Below are 15,227 nucleotides of genomic sequence, written 5' to 3'. Positions count from 1 at the left end.
CAGCAAAGTGACAACACGAGACGTCACTAAGCACATTTTGTCTTGACCAAATCACGTGTGTTTGTCTGGTGCCCTGCAGACGTCACGGAAGGAGATCTTTGTCCTGAGCAGCAGGAGCCACAAACCGCCCACATCGAAGAGGAGGAGCCACATTTATCCCATTTTAAAGAGGAAGCGCGAGAGGATGAAATCACCCATTTTCCATCGACCGGTGTCCTTGTGAAGACTGAAGAAGGTGATGGAGACCACTGCGGAGGATCGCAGCCGGACGGCCTCTTGGCGCCACTGTCAGACAGTGACGACATGACGTCGCAATCGTCTGATACCGACGACAATGATGAGCATGACGAAAGCTGTAAAGGTGATACAACGTGTCACACTGATAACAAACGTGTGAAATGTTCTCACTGTGACAAAACGTTTGACAACAAGTCAGCGTTGAAAGAACATACAAGAGCCCACACCGGGACGAAACCTTTTGCCTGCTTGGTTTGTGGGAAAAGATTCTCTTTGAAGGCAAATTTGACAAAGCACACAAGAACACACACTGGAGAAAAATCTTTTGTCTGTTCAGTTTGTGACAAAAGATTCTCTGTCAAGACAAATTTAACAATGCACACACGAAGACACACTGGTGAGAAACCTTATGCTTGCTCAGTTTGCAGTAAAAGATTTACTCAAAGATGCTCTTTGACTGTACACAAAAGAACACACACTGGGAATAAACCCTTTGGCTGCTCAGTTTGTGGCAAAAGATTCTCTGACAAGACAAACTTCACAACTCACGCAAGAATACACACTGGGGAAAAACCTTTTGCCTGCTCAGTTTGCGGTAAAAAGTTCTCAGACAGGACAAATTTAACAAAGCACACGAAAACGCACACTGGTGAGAAACCATTTGCCTGCTCAGTTTGCAATAAAAGGTTCATTCAAAGGGGAGATTTAAGAATGCATGCAAGAACACACACAGGAGAAAAACCTTTTGCCTGCTTAGTTTGTGATAAACGATTTTTAAGAAAGGCGGATTTAGTAGTACACTCAAGAACACACACTGGAGATAAACCATTCCGTTGAAGTTTGTGTCATGAAAGATTCTTTCATAAGTATCCGTTTAAGAGTTACATGTGTGCTCGTGGAGAAGAGCAGCTGTCAATAACGCTGCGGAATAAACGGAAGAAACTGAGGCTGTGTTGGGAATCATTGAATCCTTCGCGGCTCCTTAATCAGCAGACAGATGAACTGAGGTTTACAAATGACCTGATTTGACAAACAGTTCGGTTTGTGTACTAAAATATGTTGTAATGAATGCCGGGCGGTTTAGTGCAGCAGTTAATCTTGTTTACATAATAGATAAGTTTACACTGCATGCATGCATAATATAAATGCGAATGTAGCCATGTCTACATATATTTATTGTAAAATGGATTCCACTGAAGTGTCTTGTCCCTAACCCTTGTCTTGCATTCCCCCAAATGAAGATTCAACGTTTTCGAATTTGGAACGCTTCGTCGCTTACTGTCGTGATATGAGCGACTTCACGTAGTTTGTCCGAGTAGACTTGCCGTACTGCTTCCAATGCAACTATACTTCCGCATACATTTTTTTTACTCTTCACTAAATATGTCTTCCTGAATTAGCGCTGCACGTACTGAAGCATCGAAACTGTACGTCCGTCGCTACTTTATTGGACTAAAACACCATTAGTTCAATATTCGTGTCCGGATAAACTCTTTTCAGTGAACGTTGAAGCTCCTCAAGCGAGTCGAGCTTAGCTTAGCTTGCTAGCCGCTAACAAAGAGACGCCTTCTTTTGTCAGAAACGCATCGCTCAGCAGAGATCAAGTGTGACGGTAAAGTGCTGCGATTGTCGCGTGGGGAAAATGTGCGCAAAACGTGTGAAGGAAGAAGAGTACGAGACGGAAATTTCTCGGGCAAAAGAGAAGGAACGAAAACGGCGGGACGCTGTTTGCAAGCAGCCTGGAGATGAGTTCCACGCAGCAGGTTTGTGCACTTCTTACTCCCGCAAATTGGGGATTAACGACAGAGGTGGAAGTTAAGTCACGTTTGTGAAAGTCATTTCATAAACATTCCTGTTTATTTCGTGTGTTTTTTAACGACTGACACATTTACACGTATTTTTGCACATTTTAAAATATTGTGCACTACATTCGTCCCCATGCTGACGAGCTTAATTGGTTCTGTCTCCGGGCTCGTAACTCTGAATACTTTTATATCAAATCAGATTCCATTGAAATTAGAATAGCATTAATTAGTCCTAGCCCCTGAAAACATTTTTTAAACCTGAATTTTAGACATATACATACCGTGTATGTTTTGTCTTCTTGTGTCCTGCAGACGTCAGTGAAGACTATCTTCGTCCCGAGCAGCAGGGACCAGAGTGCGCCCACTTCAAGGAGGAGGAGGAGGAGCCTTGGCCTCCTCACCTTAAAGACGAAGAGCAGGAGGATGACATCACCAAGTTGCCATTGACTGGTGTCATTGTGAAGAGTGAAGAAGGTGACGGCGACCGCTGTGGAGGAGTCCAATCGGACAGACTCGCCGCTCCACATTCAGATCGTGACAGCATAACGTCACACTCATCTGACAATGACAATGATGATGAGAATGATGATGAGGAGGAAGACTCGAAAGGTGAAATGACACATCACGTCGACAAAAAATGCTTCAAATGTTCTCACTGTGGCAAACGTTTTTCCAACAAGTTCTCGCTGAACAGACACACAAAAACACACACTGGAGAAAAACCTTATGCTTGCTTAGTTTGTGGTAAAAGGTTCTCTTTAAAAGCGGGTTTAACAACGCATACAAGAAGCAGGCACAATGGAGAAAAAACCTTTGCCTGCTTAGTTTGTGGTAAAAGATTCTTTTTAAAGACAGGTTTAACAAGGCACACAAGAACACACACCGGAGAAAAACCTTTTGCTTGCTTAGTTTGTGGTAAAAGATTCTCTGTAAAGGCAAATTTAACAACACACACAAGAAGCAGACACAATGGAGAAAAATCTTTTGCCTGCTTAGTTTGTGGTAAAAGATTCTTTTTAAAGACAGGTTTAACAACGCACACAAGAACACACACTGGGGAGAAACCTTTTGTCTGCTCAATTTGTGGGAAAAGATTCAGTCAGAATGGAGATTTAAACATACATACGAGAACACATACAGGAGAGAAACCTTTCGCTTGCTCAGTTTGCGGTGAAAGATTCTCTTTGAAGGCAAATTTAACAACGCACACAAGAAGACACAATGGAGAAAAACCTTTTGCCTGCTCTGTGTGTGGTAAACGATTTATTGACAAGGGAGAGTTAATAATACACACAAGATCCCACACGGGAGAAAAACATTTTGCCTGCTCAGTCTGTGGTAAAAGATTCTCGAAAAATGCAAGTTTAACAATGCATACAAGAACACACACTGGCGAGAAACCTTGTACCTGCTCAGTTTGCGGCTCAAGTTTCAGTGCACGTTCAAATTTGACTCAACACATGAAAAGACACACTGGGGAGAAGCCCTATTCCTGCACACTTTGTGGCAGAGGATTCTCTCGAAGGTCAACTCTGACAACGCACACAAGAACACATGCTGAAGAAACAGAAAAGCGTGCTGGTGAGAAGCGCAAATGAAAACTGCTCGTGATATTGTTATTAGATTGTTACATTGTATTATTGTTGACATAAAGGAATCTTCATGAATACAAATGATCATTCTTTGGTGATTTTTCACCAACAAGTTGAAGAAATATTGTTGTTTAGATTACATTTGCACAGGACTGACAAAATTAGTGTTTGTTGTCCAAGATGGCAGCCCGCATTGGCTCGCGACATTTACGGCCTTTGGAGAAAAAAAAACAACCACAGTTGTAAGAAAGCGCTGCCAATTGCTGTGACATCATGCAGTGGAAAACAACACCCACGCACCAACCATTCACCTTACCGGCATCCGGTTGGACCGCCAAGGTGGTTCATGTAAGAGGCCAAAGGTGGTTTATTCGAGTCCTGAAACGGTTGCTGCCTATGACGTCAAATGTCACGCGAGCCAGCACCACCAAAAACGCTTCTTCACTTCTACACTTGACATGTGGCGTCTCCCTGACTTCCATAACATCACTGATGCCACCTGATTGTGTGTCCTTTATTCGCATTGCGTAGAAGCTAGTTTTGTGTAGTGTCGCTATTTTCCATCCATCCATTTTCTTGGGCTTATCCGAGGTCGGGTCGCGGGGGCAGCGGCTTGAGCAGGGCGGCCCGGACCTCCCTCTCCCCCGGCCCCTTCGTGCAGCTCTTCCGGGGGGATCCCGAGCCGTTCCCAGGCCTGCCGAGAGACGAATTATGTATATTTACCTTTAAAGACAAACCTGCAGTCTTTTGTGTGTGTGTTTTTTTTTAAAGAAAATAAACCTAAAGTTTGGGAAAAGTGTCAACATTTATAGTTTGATTTATTATACATGGTGAAGTCAAATTTTAGGAAGCAGGTAACAAATGCTATTTGGGAAGGGTTCCATATAGCATAGGTAAAAATTGCTAATCATTCAGGTATCCGATATCTGCGGATTGGCAAAGTTTGTCGCAATTGGCTTGCCGTACGACATCTGCAGCAGCTTTACTTCCGTGTACGTGTTTTCACGTGACCACACGCGCTTCACTAAATAAATAAATCTACTTGAATTTGTGCTGAACGTCCTGACGCCTCCACACAGTACGCCCGTCAGTACTTTACGCAACTCAAACAGTATTCACGAAATCTTCGTTTCCAGATCAACTTCGTCTCGGTGCACGTTGGAACCTCTCGAACTAGCTTAGCTTGCTAGCCGCTAGCAACGCGACGCGTTTTGTTCGCGACACATCGCCAAGCGGAGGTCAAGTGCGCGTTTTCACTGTGCAAATGTGTGCAATGAGTCTGAGAGAAGAAGCTCAATTGGAGGAACTTTCTGGAACAAAAGAGGAGGACGAGCGACAACGTCAATTGCTGCCTCGAGTTGTGTTACACACAGCAGGTTTGTTCACTTCACACTCTCACTGCTTTGGTATTTAATTGCTTTCTATTGTTAAAAAAAAAAAACATTCCTGTGTTTATTTCTGATGGAATCCCCATTACAGTACGACGTTTATAATACAACACTGTTCACATCTAGTAATCTGTAAAAATAAGATAACCTTTTGTTAATCCTACAATGGGGTAATTTTACCCGCAGTTTAAGCAGCACGAGTGGCTACGAGAATAACAAAATAACACGCAAGGAGGAATGTAACCATTGGAATGGTTAAGCCGTGTACAGAGGCAAGAAAGGTTCAAGCGGCTTGCAATTTCGACCTACATTTAATTGAATACACTACAAAGACAAGATATTTAATGTTCAAACTGATCAACTTGATTGTTTTTAGCAAATAAATCATGAACTTGGAATTTGATGGCTGCAACACGTTCCCAAATAGCTGGGACAGGTGGCAAAAAAGACGGAGAAAGTTGAGGAATGCTCATCAAACACCTGTTTGGAACATCCCACAGGTGAACAGGCTAATTGGGAACAGGTGGGTGCCATGATTGGGTAGAAAAGGATCTTCCCTGAATTGCTCAGTCATTCACAAGCAAAGATGGGGCGAGGTTCACCTTTTTGTGAACAAGTGCGGGAGAAAATAGTCCAACAGTTTTAGGACAATGTTCCTCAACGTACAATTGCAAGGAATTGAGGGATTTCATCATCTACGGTCCATAATATCATCAAAAGGTTCAGAGAATCTGGAGAAATCACTGCATGTAAGCAGCAAGGCCGAAAACCGACATTGAATGCCCGTGACCTTCGATCCCTCAGGCGGTACTGCATCAGAAACTGACAATGTGGAAAGGATATCACTGCATGGGCTCAGGAACACTTCAGAAATCCAATGTCGGTAAATACAGTTCGGCGCTACATTCGTAAGTGCAACTTGAAACTCTACTATGCAAAGCAAAAGCCATTTACCAACAACAGCCAGAAACGCCGCCGGCTTCTCTGGGCCCGAGCTCATCTAAGATGGACTGACGCAAAGTGGAAAAGTGTTCTGTGGTCCGACAAGTCCACATTTCAAATTGTTTTTGGAAATTGTGGACGTCATGTCCTCTGGGCCAAAGAGGAAAAGAACCATCCGGACTGTTATGGACGCAAAGTTCAAAAGCCAGCATCTGTGATGGTATGGGGCTGTGTTAGTGCCAATGGGTAACTTACACATCTGTGAAGGCGCCATTAATGCTGAAAGGTACATACGGGTTTTGGAGAAACATGTGCTGCCATCCAAGCAACATCTTTTTCATGGACGCCCCTGGTTATTTCAGCAAGACAATGCCAAACCGCATTCTGCACGTGTTACAACAGCGTGGCTTTGTAGTAAAAGAGTGTGGGCCTGCCTGCAGCCCAGACCTGTCTCCCATTGAAAATGTGTGGCGCATTATGAAGTGTAAAATACAACAACGGAGACCCCGGACCGTTGAACAGCTGAAGCTATACATCGAGCAAGAATGGGAAAGAATTCCACCTACAAAGCTTCAACAATTAGTGTCCTCAGTTTTCAAACGTTTATTGAATGTTGTTCAAAGAAAAGGTGATGTAACACAGTGATAAACATGACCCTGTCCCAGCTTTTTTGGAACGTGTTGCAGCCATACAATTCTAAGTTAATGATTATTTGCTAAAAACAATCAAGTTTATCAGTTTGAACATTAAATATCTTGTCTTTGTCGTGTATTCAAATAAATATAGGTTGAACATGATTTGCAAATCATTGTATTCTGTTTTATTTATGTTTAACACAACGTCCCAACTTCATTGGAATTGGGGTTGTATAATGTGATTCGTGGCTATGTCCCACAGGTAGGATGTGACTGAGAGGTGAAAGAGAAATTCTGGAAGGAGCTAGACAAAGTAGTTCTGAGCATCCCAGACAGAGAGAGGCGTGATTGGTGCAGATTGTAATGGACATGTTGGTGAAGGAAATAGGGGTGATGAAGAAGTGATGGGTAAGTACAGCATCCAGTAGAGGAACTTGGAGGGACAGATGGTGGTAGACTTTGCAAAAAGGATGCAAATGGCTGTAGTGAACACTTTTTTCCAGAAGAGGCAGGAACATAGGGTAACCTACAAGAGCAGAGGTAGAATCACGCAGGGGGATTACATCTTGTGCAGACTATGTCATCTGAAGGAGGTTACCGACTGGAAGGTTGTGGAAGGGGAGAGTGTGGCTAGACAGTATAGGATGGTGGTGTGTAAGATGACTCTGGTGGTGGGGAGGAAGATTAGGAAGACAAAGGCAGAGGAGAGAACCATGTGGTGGAAGCTGAGACAGGACGAGTGTTGTGCAGCTTTTCGGGAAGAGGTGAGACAGGCTCTCGTTGGACAGGAGGAGCTTCCAGAAGACTGGACCACTGCAGCCAAGGTGATCAGAGAGGCAGGCAGGAGAGTACTTGGTGTATCTTCTGGCAGGAAAAGAGAGAAGGAGACTTGGTGGTGGAACCTCACAGTACAGGAAATCATACAAGGAAAAAGGTTAGCTAAGAAGAAGTGGGACACTGAGAGGACCGAGGAGAGGCGAAAGGAATATATTGAGATGCGACACAGGGCAAAGGTAGAGGTGGCAAAGGTCAAACAAGAAGCATATGACGCGTGCATGATGATCGTACCGTCAGAATCTGATACCGGCCCATGTCCACCCTTGTGAAACCGAATCAAATTCCATCTGGATTCGGCCTGTTTGTTCCGATTGAGGTGTTTTTATGGAGCATTTTCATTCAAAACCGATTATAATCGTAATAGAAGGCTCCACTTAAACCCCACCCGTGGAACAGAGAACACTTACAATTTTGTGTCAAACAACAAAACTATTCGATCAGCTGAAAATGATGTGATAGGCCCCGATTTCCAATCACGTGACAAAGTGAAATTTTGAAGTCTTGCTGTGTTTACGATCCAGCTGGTACGCGGCCATTTTATACGTCACTGTCGAGAAGATAAAAGACTTCACAAAGGAAACATCGTTCGGTTCCTCGAGTACAGCTCCTCCGTGGAGACTCTTCGATGCTCGATCTTGGATGGGCATTCAAGAAAATTGAATTTAGGGGTGTAAGAACAGGAGCAAGGAACATTGCAGTTAAATTCTAATTAAATTGTTTTAGTTGATAACACGTACCTTGATTTTATTCAAAAGGAGTATTTTATTTTGTTGACATTTTTTTAGTCAGTATTTTCATTTTCTTTCCTTCATTTAGTTGCTGTTACATCTGACTTTCCCTTCTTATCTTAAAACATTGCCAAAACACATAAACAATAACACCCACATGAAAGTTACAACATGAGACTGAGCAAAGCTCGACTTGACACCAAACCAACTGTGTCTTCTTGTGTCCTGCAGACATCAGTGACCATCTTCGTCCCGAGCAGCAGAAGCCAGAGCGCCCTCGTAGGGAAGAAGAGGAGGAGCCAGTGCGCCCACTCATTAAAGAGGAAGAACAGGCAAACGACATCGCCAAGGTTCCATTTACCGGTGTCATTGTGAAGAGTGAAGAAGCTGATGGAGGAGCCCAATCAGATGACCTCTCAGCGCCACTCTCAGATAGTGACAACTTAATGTCCCACTCCCACGACACTGATGATGAGGACGATGTCACATGTCACACTAACAACAAAAGCGTGAAATGTTCTGAGTGTGACAAAACGTTTTACAACAAGTCATTGTTAAAAATACACACACGAACGCACACCGGAGAAAAACCGTTTGCCTGCTTGGTTTGTGGGAAAAAATTCTCACGAAAGGAAAATTTGAACATACATACAAGAACACACACTGGGGAAAAACCTTTTGTCTGTGCGGATTGTGGTAAAACATTTTCTGTGAAGACAAGTTTAACAACGCACGCAAGAACACACACTGGTGAGAAACCTTTTGCCTGCTCAGTTTGTGGTCAAAGATTCGCTCAAAGATGCACTTTGACAGCACACACAAGAACACACACTGGTGAAAAACCTTTCGCCTGTTCAGTTTGTCATAAAAGATTCTCAAAAAATACAAATTTAACAGCACACAGTAGAACACACACTGGTGGGAAACCTTTTGCTTGCTCAGTTTGTGGTAAAAGGTTCTCTTTAAAGACAAACCTAATCATGCACACAAGAACACACACTGGAGAAAAACCTTTTGCCTGTTCAGTTTGTGATAAAAGATTCTCTAGAGAGGGAGGTTTAAGTATTCACAAAAGAACACATGCTGGAGAGAAACGGTTTGCGTGCTCAGTTTGTGGTAAAAGATTCTCTCGAAAGGGAGCTGTAAGAATACACAAAAGAACACACACTGGTGAGAAACCTTTTGTCTGCTCAGTCTGTGGCTTCAGTTTTATTGATCGTTCAGGATTGGTTAAACACATGAAAACACATTCTGGAAACCATATTCCTGTTCGTCTTGTGGCAAAACATTCTCTATGAAGACAATGAAGTGATGCCTTGGGCTCTTGTAAATAAAGAAGTATATCATCTGTGTAAAGATTGATTTTGTGTTCTGACATACAGTAGGAGTACAGATCCCTTTAATGTTAGTGTTCTGCCGGACTGCGATTGCCAGCGATTCGATAAATAGTGCGAATAGCAGGGGCAAGAGGGAGCATCCGTGTCTACTTCCTCTTTGTAAAGTGAAACTTTGTGACGTGATCCCATTTGTGGTGACAGTTGCTTTTGGATGAGTTGTATAACGTTGCGATCCAGTCAACAGATGAGTCACCGAAGCCAAATTTGTCAAGTACATCAAAAAGAAAAGACCAGTTAACTTTGTCAAAAGACAATCGTTTTTCGGTTATTACGCTGAGACATACTTATTAGGTTTATCAGTCGCCTGACATTGTTGGTGGAGCTCCGTCCTTTAATGAAACCTGTTTGGTCAGAACGTGTTAACGACTGGAGAATATTTTCTAGTCTGTTGGCTAAAGCCTTAGATATGATGTTGCTGTTCATATTAATTAGTGTTAGAATACCCTACCCCTCCTTGAGCCGTCACCTTATCGCAGTGGAGGGGTTTGTGTGTCCCAATGATCCTAGGAGCTAAGTTGTCTGTGGCTTTATGCCCCTGGCAGGGTCACCCATGGCAAACAGGTCCTAGGTGAGGGACCAGACAAAGCACGGCTCAAAGACCCCTTATGAAGAAGACAAATTGTGGACTCAGGTTTCCCTTGCCCGGACGCGGGTCACCGGGGCCCCCCTCTGGAGCCAGGCCTGGAGTTGGGGCTCGTAGGAGAGCGCCTGGTGGCCGGGCCTGCACCCATGGGGCCTGGCCGGGCACAGCCCGAAAGGGTAACGTGGGTCCCCCTTCCCATTGGCTCACCACCTGTGGGAGGGGCCATAGGGGTCGGGTGCAGTGCGAGCTGGTCGGTGGCCGAAGGCGGGGACCTTGGCGATCCGATCCCCGGCTACAGAAGCTGGCTCTAGGGACGTGGAATGTCACCTCTCTGGCAGGAAGGAGCCCGAGCTGGTGTGTGAGGTCGAGAAGTTCCGACTAGATATAGCCGGACTCGCCTCCACGCACAGCTTGGGCTCTGGTACCAGTCCTCTCGAGAGGGGTTGTACTCTCTTCCACTCTGGAGTTGCCCACGGTGAGAGGCACCGAGCAGATGTGGGTATACTTATTGCTCCCCGGCTCGGCGCCTGTACGCTGGGGTTCACCCCGGTGGACGAGAGGGTAGCCTCCCTCCGCCTTCGGGTGGGGGGACAGGTCCTGACTGTTGTTTGTGCCTATGCACCAAACACCAGTTCAGAGTACCCACCCTTTTTGGAGTCCTTGGAGGGGGTGCTGGAGAGCGCTCCCGCTGGGGACTCCATCGTTCTGCTGGGGAACTTCAATGCTCACGTGGGCAATGACAGTGAGACCTGGAAGGGCGTGATTGGGAGCAACGGCCCCCCCCGATCAGAACCCGAGCGGTGTTCTGTTATTGGACCTCTGTGCTCGTCACGGATTGTCCATAACGAACACCATGTTCAAGCATAAGGGTGTCCACACGTGCACTTGGCACCAGGACACCCTAGGTCGCAGTTTGATGATCGACTTTGTGGTCGTGTCATCGGACTTGCGGCCGCATGTCCTGGACACTCGGGTAAAGAGAGGGGCGGAGCTGTCAACTGATCACCACCTGGTGGTGAGTTGGCTCCGATGGTGGGGGAAGATGCCGGTCCGACGTGGCAGGCCCAAACGTATTGTGAGGGTATGCTGGGAACGTCTGACGGAATCCCCTGTCAGAATGAGTTTCAACTCCCACCTCCGACAGAACTTTGCTCACGTTCCAGGGGAGGTGGGGGACATCGAGTCCGAGTGGACCATGTTCCGTGCCTCCATTGCTGAGGCGGCCGACCGGAGCTGTGGTCGTAAGGTGGTCGGTGCCTGTCGTGGCGGCAATCCCCGAACCCGTTGGTGGACACCAATGGTGAGGGATGCCGTCAAGCTGAAGAAGGAGTCCTATCGAGCCTTTTTGGCCTGTGGGACTCCTGAGGCAGCTGATGGGTACCGGCTGGCCAAGCGGAATGCAGCTTTGGTGGTCGCTGAAGCAAAAACTCGGGCATGGGAGGAGTTCGGTGAGGCCATGGAGAAAGACTTCCGGACGGCTTCGAGGAAATTCTGGTCCACCATCCGACGTCTCAGGAGGGGAAAGCAGTGCACCATCAACACTGTGTATAGTGGGGATGGGGCGCTGCTGACCTCGACTCGGGACGTTGTGACCCGGTGGGGAGAATACTTCGAAGACCACCTCAATTCCACCGACATGCCTTCCCATGAGGGAGCAGAGTCTGGGTTCTCAGAGGCGGGCTCTCCTATCTCTGGGGTTGAGGTCACCGAGGTGGTTAAAAAGCTCCTCGGTGGCAAGGCCCCAGGGGTGGATGAGATTCGCCCAGAGTTCCTCAAGGCTCTGGATGTTGTGGGGCTGTCATGGTTGACATCGGAGATAGTGCCTCTGGATTGGCAGACTGGGGTGGTGGTCCCCCTTTTTAAGAAGGGGAACCGGAGGCTGTGTTCCAACTACAAGGGGATCACACTCCTCAGCCTCCCTGATAAGGTCTATTCAGGGGTGCTGGAGAGGAGGGTCCGTCGGGAAGTTGAATCCCAGATTCAGAAGGTGCAGTGTGGTTTCCGTCTTGGCCGTGGAACAGTGGAGCAGCTCTACACCCTTGGCAGGGTCCTCAAGGATGCATGGGAGTTCGCCCAACCAGTCTGTTTTGTGGACTTGGAGAAGGCGTTCGACCGTGTCCCTCAGGTGGTCCTGTGCGGGGTGCTTCGGGAGTATGGGGTACCGAACCCCCTGATACGGGCTGTTCGGTCCCTGTACGACCGGAGTCAGAGTTTGGTCCGCATATCCGGCAGTAAATCGGACTCGTTTCCGGTGAGGGTTGGACTCCGCCAAGGCTGGCCTTTGTCACCGATTCTGTTCATAACTTTTATGGACAGAATTTCTAGGCGCAGCCGAGGCGTAGAGGGGGTCAGGTTTGGTGGCCTTAGTATTGCATCTCTGCTTTTTGCAGATGGTGTGGTTCTGTTGGCTTCATCAAACTGTGACCTCCAACTCTCATTGGAGCAGTTCGCAGCCGACTGTGAAGCGGCTGGGATGAGAATCAGCACCTCCAAATCTTAGACCATGGTCCTCAGTCGGAAAAGGGTAGTGTGCCCTCTCCAGGTCGGGGATGAGATCCTGCCCCAAGTGGAGGAGTTCAAGTATCTTGGGGTCTTGTGAAATCTTGTGAAAAGGGAAGAATGGAAAAGGAGATCGACAGGCGGATCAGTGCAGCATCTGCAGAGATGCGGACTTTGTATCGATCCGTTGTGGTAAAGATGGAGCTAAGCCGAAAGGCGAAACTCTCGATTTACCGGTCGATCTACGTTCCTACCCCCACCTATGGTCACGAGCTGTGGGTCGTGACCGAAAGAACGAGATCCCGGATACAAGCGGCCGAAATCAGTTTCCTCCGCAGGGTGTCCGGGCTCTCCCTTAGAGATAGGGTGAGAAGCTCGGTCATCCGGGAGGATCTCAGAGTCGAGCCGTTGCTCCTTCACATCGAGAGGAGCCAGATGAGGTGGCTGGGGCATCTGATTCGGATGCCTCCCGGACGTCTCCCCGGTGAGGTGTTCCGGGCACGTCCCACCGGGAGGAGACCCCGGGGACGACCCAGGACACGCTGGAGAGACTACATCCTTCGGCTAGCCTGGGAACGCCTCGGATTCCCGCGGGAAGAGATGGATGAAGTGGCTGGGGAAAGGGAAGTCTGGGCGTCCCTGCTAAAGCTACTGCCCCCGCGACCCGACCTCGGATAAGCGGTAGAAGATGGATGGATGGATGGATAGAATACACTACAAAGACAAGATATTTAATGTTCTAACTGATAAACTTGATTGTTTTTAGCAAATAATCATGAACTTGGAATTTTATGGCACGTTCCAAAAAAGCTGGGACAGGTGATAAAAAAGACGGAATGCTCATCAAACACCTGTTTGGAACATCCCACAGGTGAACAGGCTAATTGGGAACAGGCGGGTGCCATGATTGGGTAGAAAAGGAGCCTCCCTGAATTGCTCAGTTATTCACAAGCAAAGATGGGGCAAGGTTCACCTCTTTGTGAACAAGTGCATGAGAAAAACTTAAAACTCTACTATGCAAAGCAAAAGCCATTTATCAGCAACACCCAGAAACGCCGCCGGCTTCTCTGGGCCCGAGCTCATCTAAGATGGACCGATGCAAAGTGGAAAAGTGTTCTCTGGTCCGACGAGTCCACATTTCAAATTGTTTTGGGAAATTGTGGAAGTGGTGTCCTCCGGGCCAAAGGGGAAAAGAACCATCCGGACTGTTATGGACGCAAAGTTCAAAACCCAGCATCTGTGATGGTATGGGGCTGTGTTAGTGCCAATGGCATGGGTAACTTACACATCTGTGAAGTCACCATTAATGTTGGGCCAATTATATATTACTCATGCACTCACTGTAGTAGTTTCACCACGCTGCACTATTTGCATATCTGCTGTTGACCAATACTGGCCACTCATGCCAGAGTTGCATCTGCTCCATTTGCACACTGATTGAGGAGTATCTGCAACATTTGCACAATCAACATTGTCCTAGATTATCGCACTACTCGTCACTTTAAACCGCATAGACTCCTTGAAGTCTCGGCGCCCTTTGCACAATGGTCATTGCAGCGGACTATTGCAATATTAGTCGTTCGAACTGCTCTAAGTGTTCGAGGACTCTGCATCTTTTGTACAATTGTCAAAAAAAAATAATAATGTACCAGCATTACCAGACAACAAGCAACCCTTTATTGCTCAGTGACTGTTTTTTTTTCTTTTTGTCAATGTCTTAATGTCACAAAAGTGTTCTTTGTCAATTGACTGTCTGTTGTCGTACAAGAGCGGCTCCAACTACCGGAGACAAATTCCTTGTTTTTTTGGACATACTTGGCAAATAAAGATGATTCTGATGCTGAAAGGTACGTACAGGTTTTGGAGAAACATATGCTGCCATCCAAGCGACGTTTTTTTCATGAACGCCCCTGCTTATTTCAGCAAGACAATCCCAAACCACATTAAAATACGACAACGGGGTCCCCGGACCGTTGAACAGCTGAAGCTGTACATCAAGCAAGAATGGGAAAGAATTCCACCTACAAAGCGGTGAACTGAAGAAAATAAAGTGTATTCCCTTTTTGTATGAATTTTTTTTTTTTTTATTCTCCGTATGTACAAATCGAAATCATACATATATTCATCTAATATTCGGGAAGACTGTGATTGTCTGGAATGTTTTTGTATTTGAGCGGTCTACGGTTGGATCAAGTACTATATTAAAGTCGCCACCGATAATAATTGTTGAATTAGCTGACAAATTGGGTCAGATGTGAAAAAAGTGTGTGACTTCCGGTTCTAAGGCTTGATCCCGCACCGGTCCGTTTACCTCAATCCAAAATGACTGGATTACTAATTCGCTCAAATTTTTGTCAAGCGAGTTGAGTCGTATCCTTAAAGCAAATTCAAACAGGTCAATACTCGAGTTCAATACGGCCCGATCATCTTAATGCGTAGCTAGCATAGCTATTCATGCTCGCTCATTTTTCCAATCAAAACTCCAAGACACGAGTCAATCATTGACATTTTACTCACGTTTTTTAAACAAATAAAACTATACATCAACACAACATTTTAGTGTTTTGTCCTCCTTTCATAAAGA

At 46.2% G+C, this 15,227-nt stretch overlaps 2 protein-coding genes across 2 annotated transcripts; both read left to right on the top strand.

The window, feature by feature from the left end:
• The first annotated feature begins 1,575 nt into the window (after nucleotides 1–1,575).
• Nucleotides 1,576–9,512, top strand: LOC133473336 (zinc finger protein OZF-like). The gene is made up of 3 exons (XM_061764997.1): nucleotides 1,576–2,000; nucleotides 2,355–2,651; nucleotides 8,396–9,512. Exons 1-3 carry the CDS (start codon nucleotides 1,880–1,882, stop codon nucleotides 9,460–9,462), a joined length of 1,485 nt encoding a protein of 494 aa, XP_061620981.1. The 5' UTR covers nucleotides 1,576–1,879; the 3' UTR covers nucleotides 9,463–9,512.
• Nucleotides 2,663–3,715, top strand: LOC133473362 (oocyte zinc finger protein XlCOF22-like; the record flags this gene model as incomplete). Its single annotated transcript, XM_061765055.1, has 1 exon — nucleotides 2,663–3,715. A coding segment is annotated over one exon (978 nt), but the record flags the coding sequence as incomplete, so codon positions are not given.
• Nucleotides 9,513–15,227: the final 5,715 nt, after the last annotated feature.

The sequence above is a fragment of the Phyllopteryx taeniolatus genome, unplaced genomic scaffold, assembly GCF_024500385.1.
Source record: "Phyllopteryx taeniolatus isolate TA_2022b unplaced genomic scaffold, UOR_Ptae_1.2 contig_24, whole genome shotgun sequence".
In the NCBI taxonomy this organism is placed as follows: Eukaryota; Metazoa; Chordata; class Actinopteri; order Syngnathiformes; family Syngnathidae; genus Phyllopteryx; species Phyllopteryx taeniolatus.
This window is presented reverse-complemented; position numbering and strand designations above follow the sequence as displayed.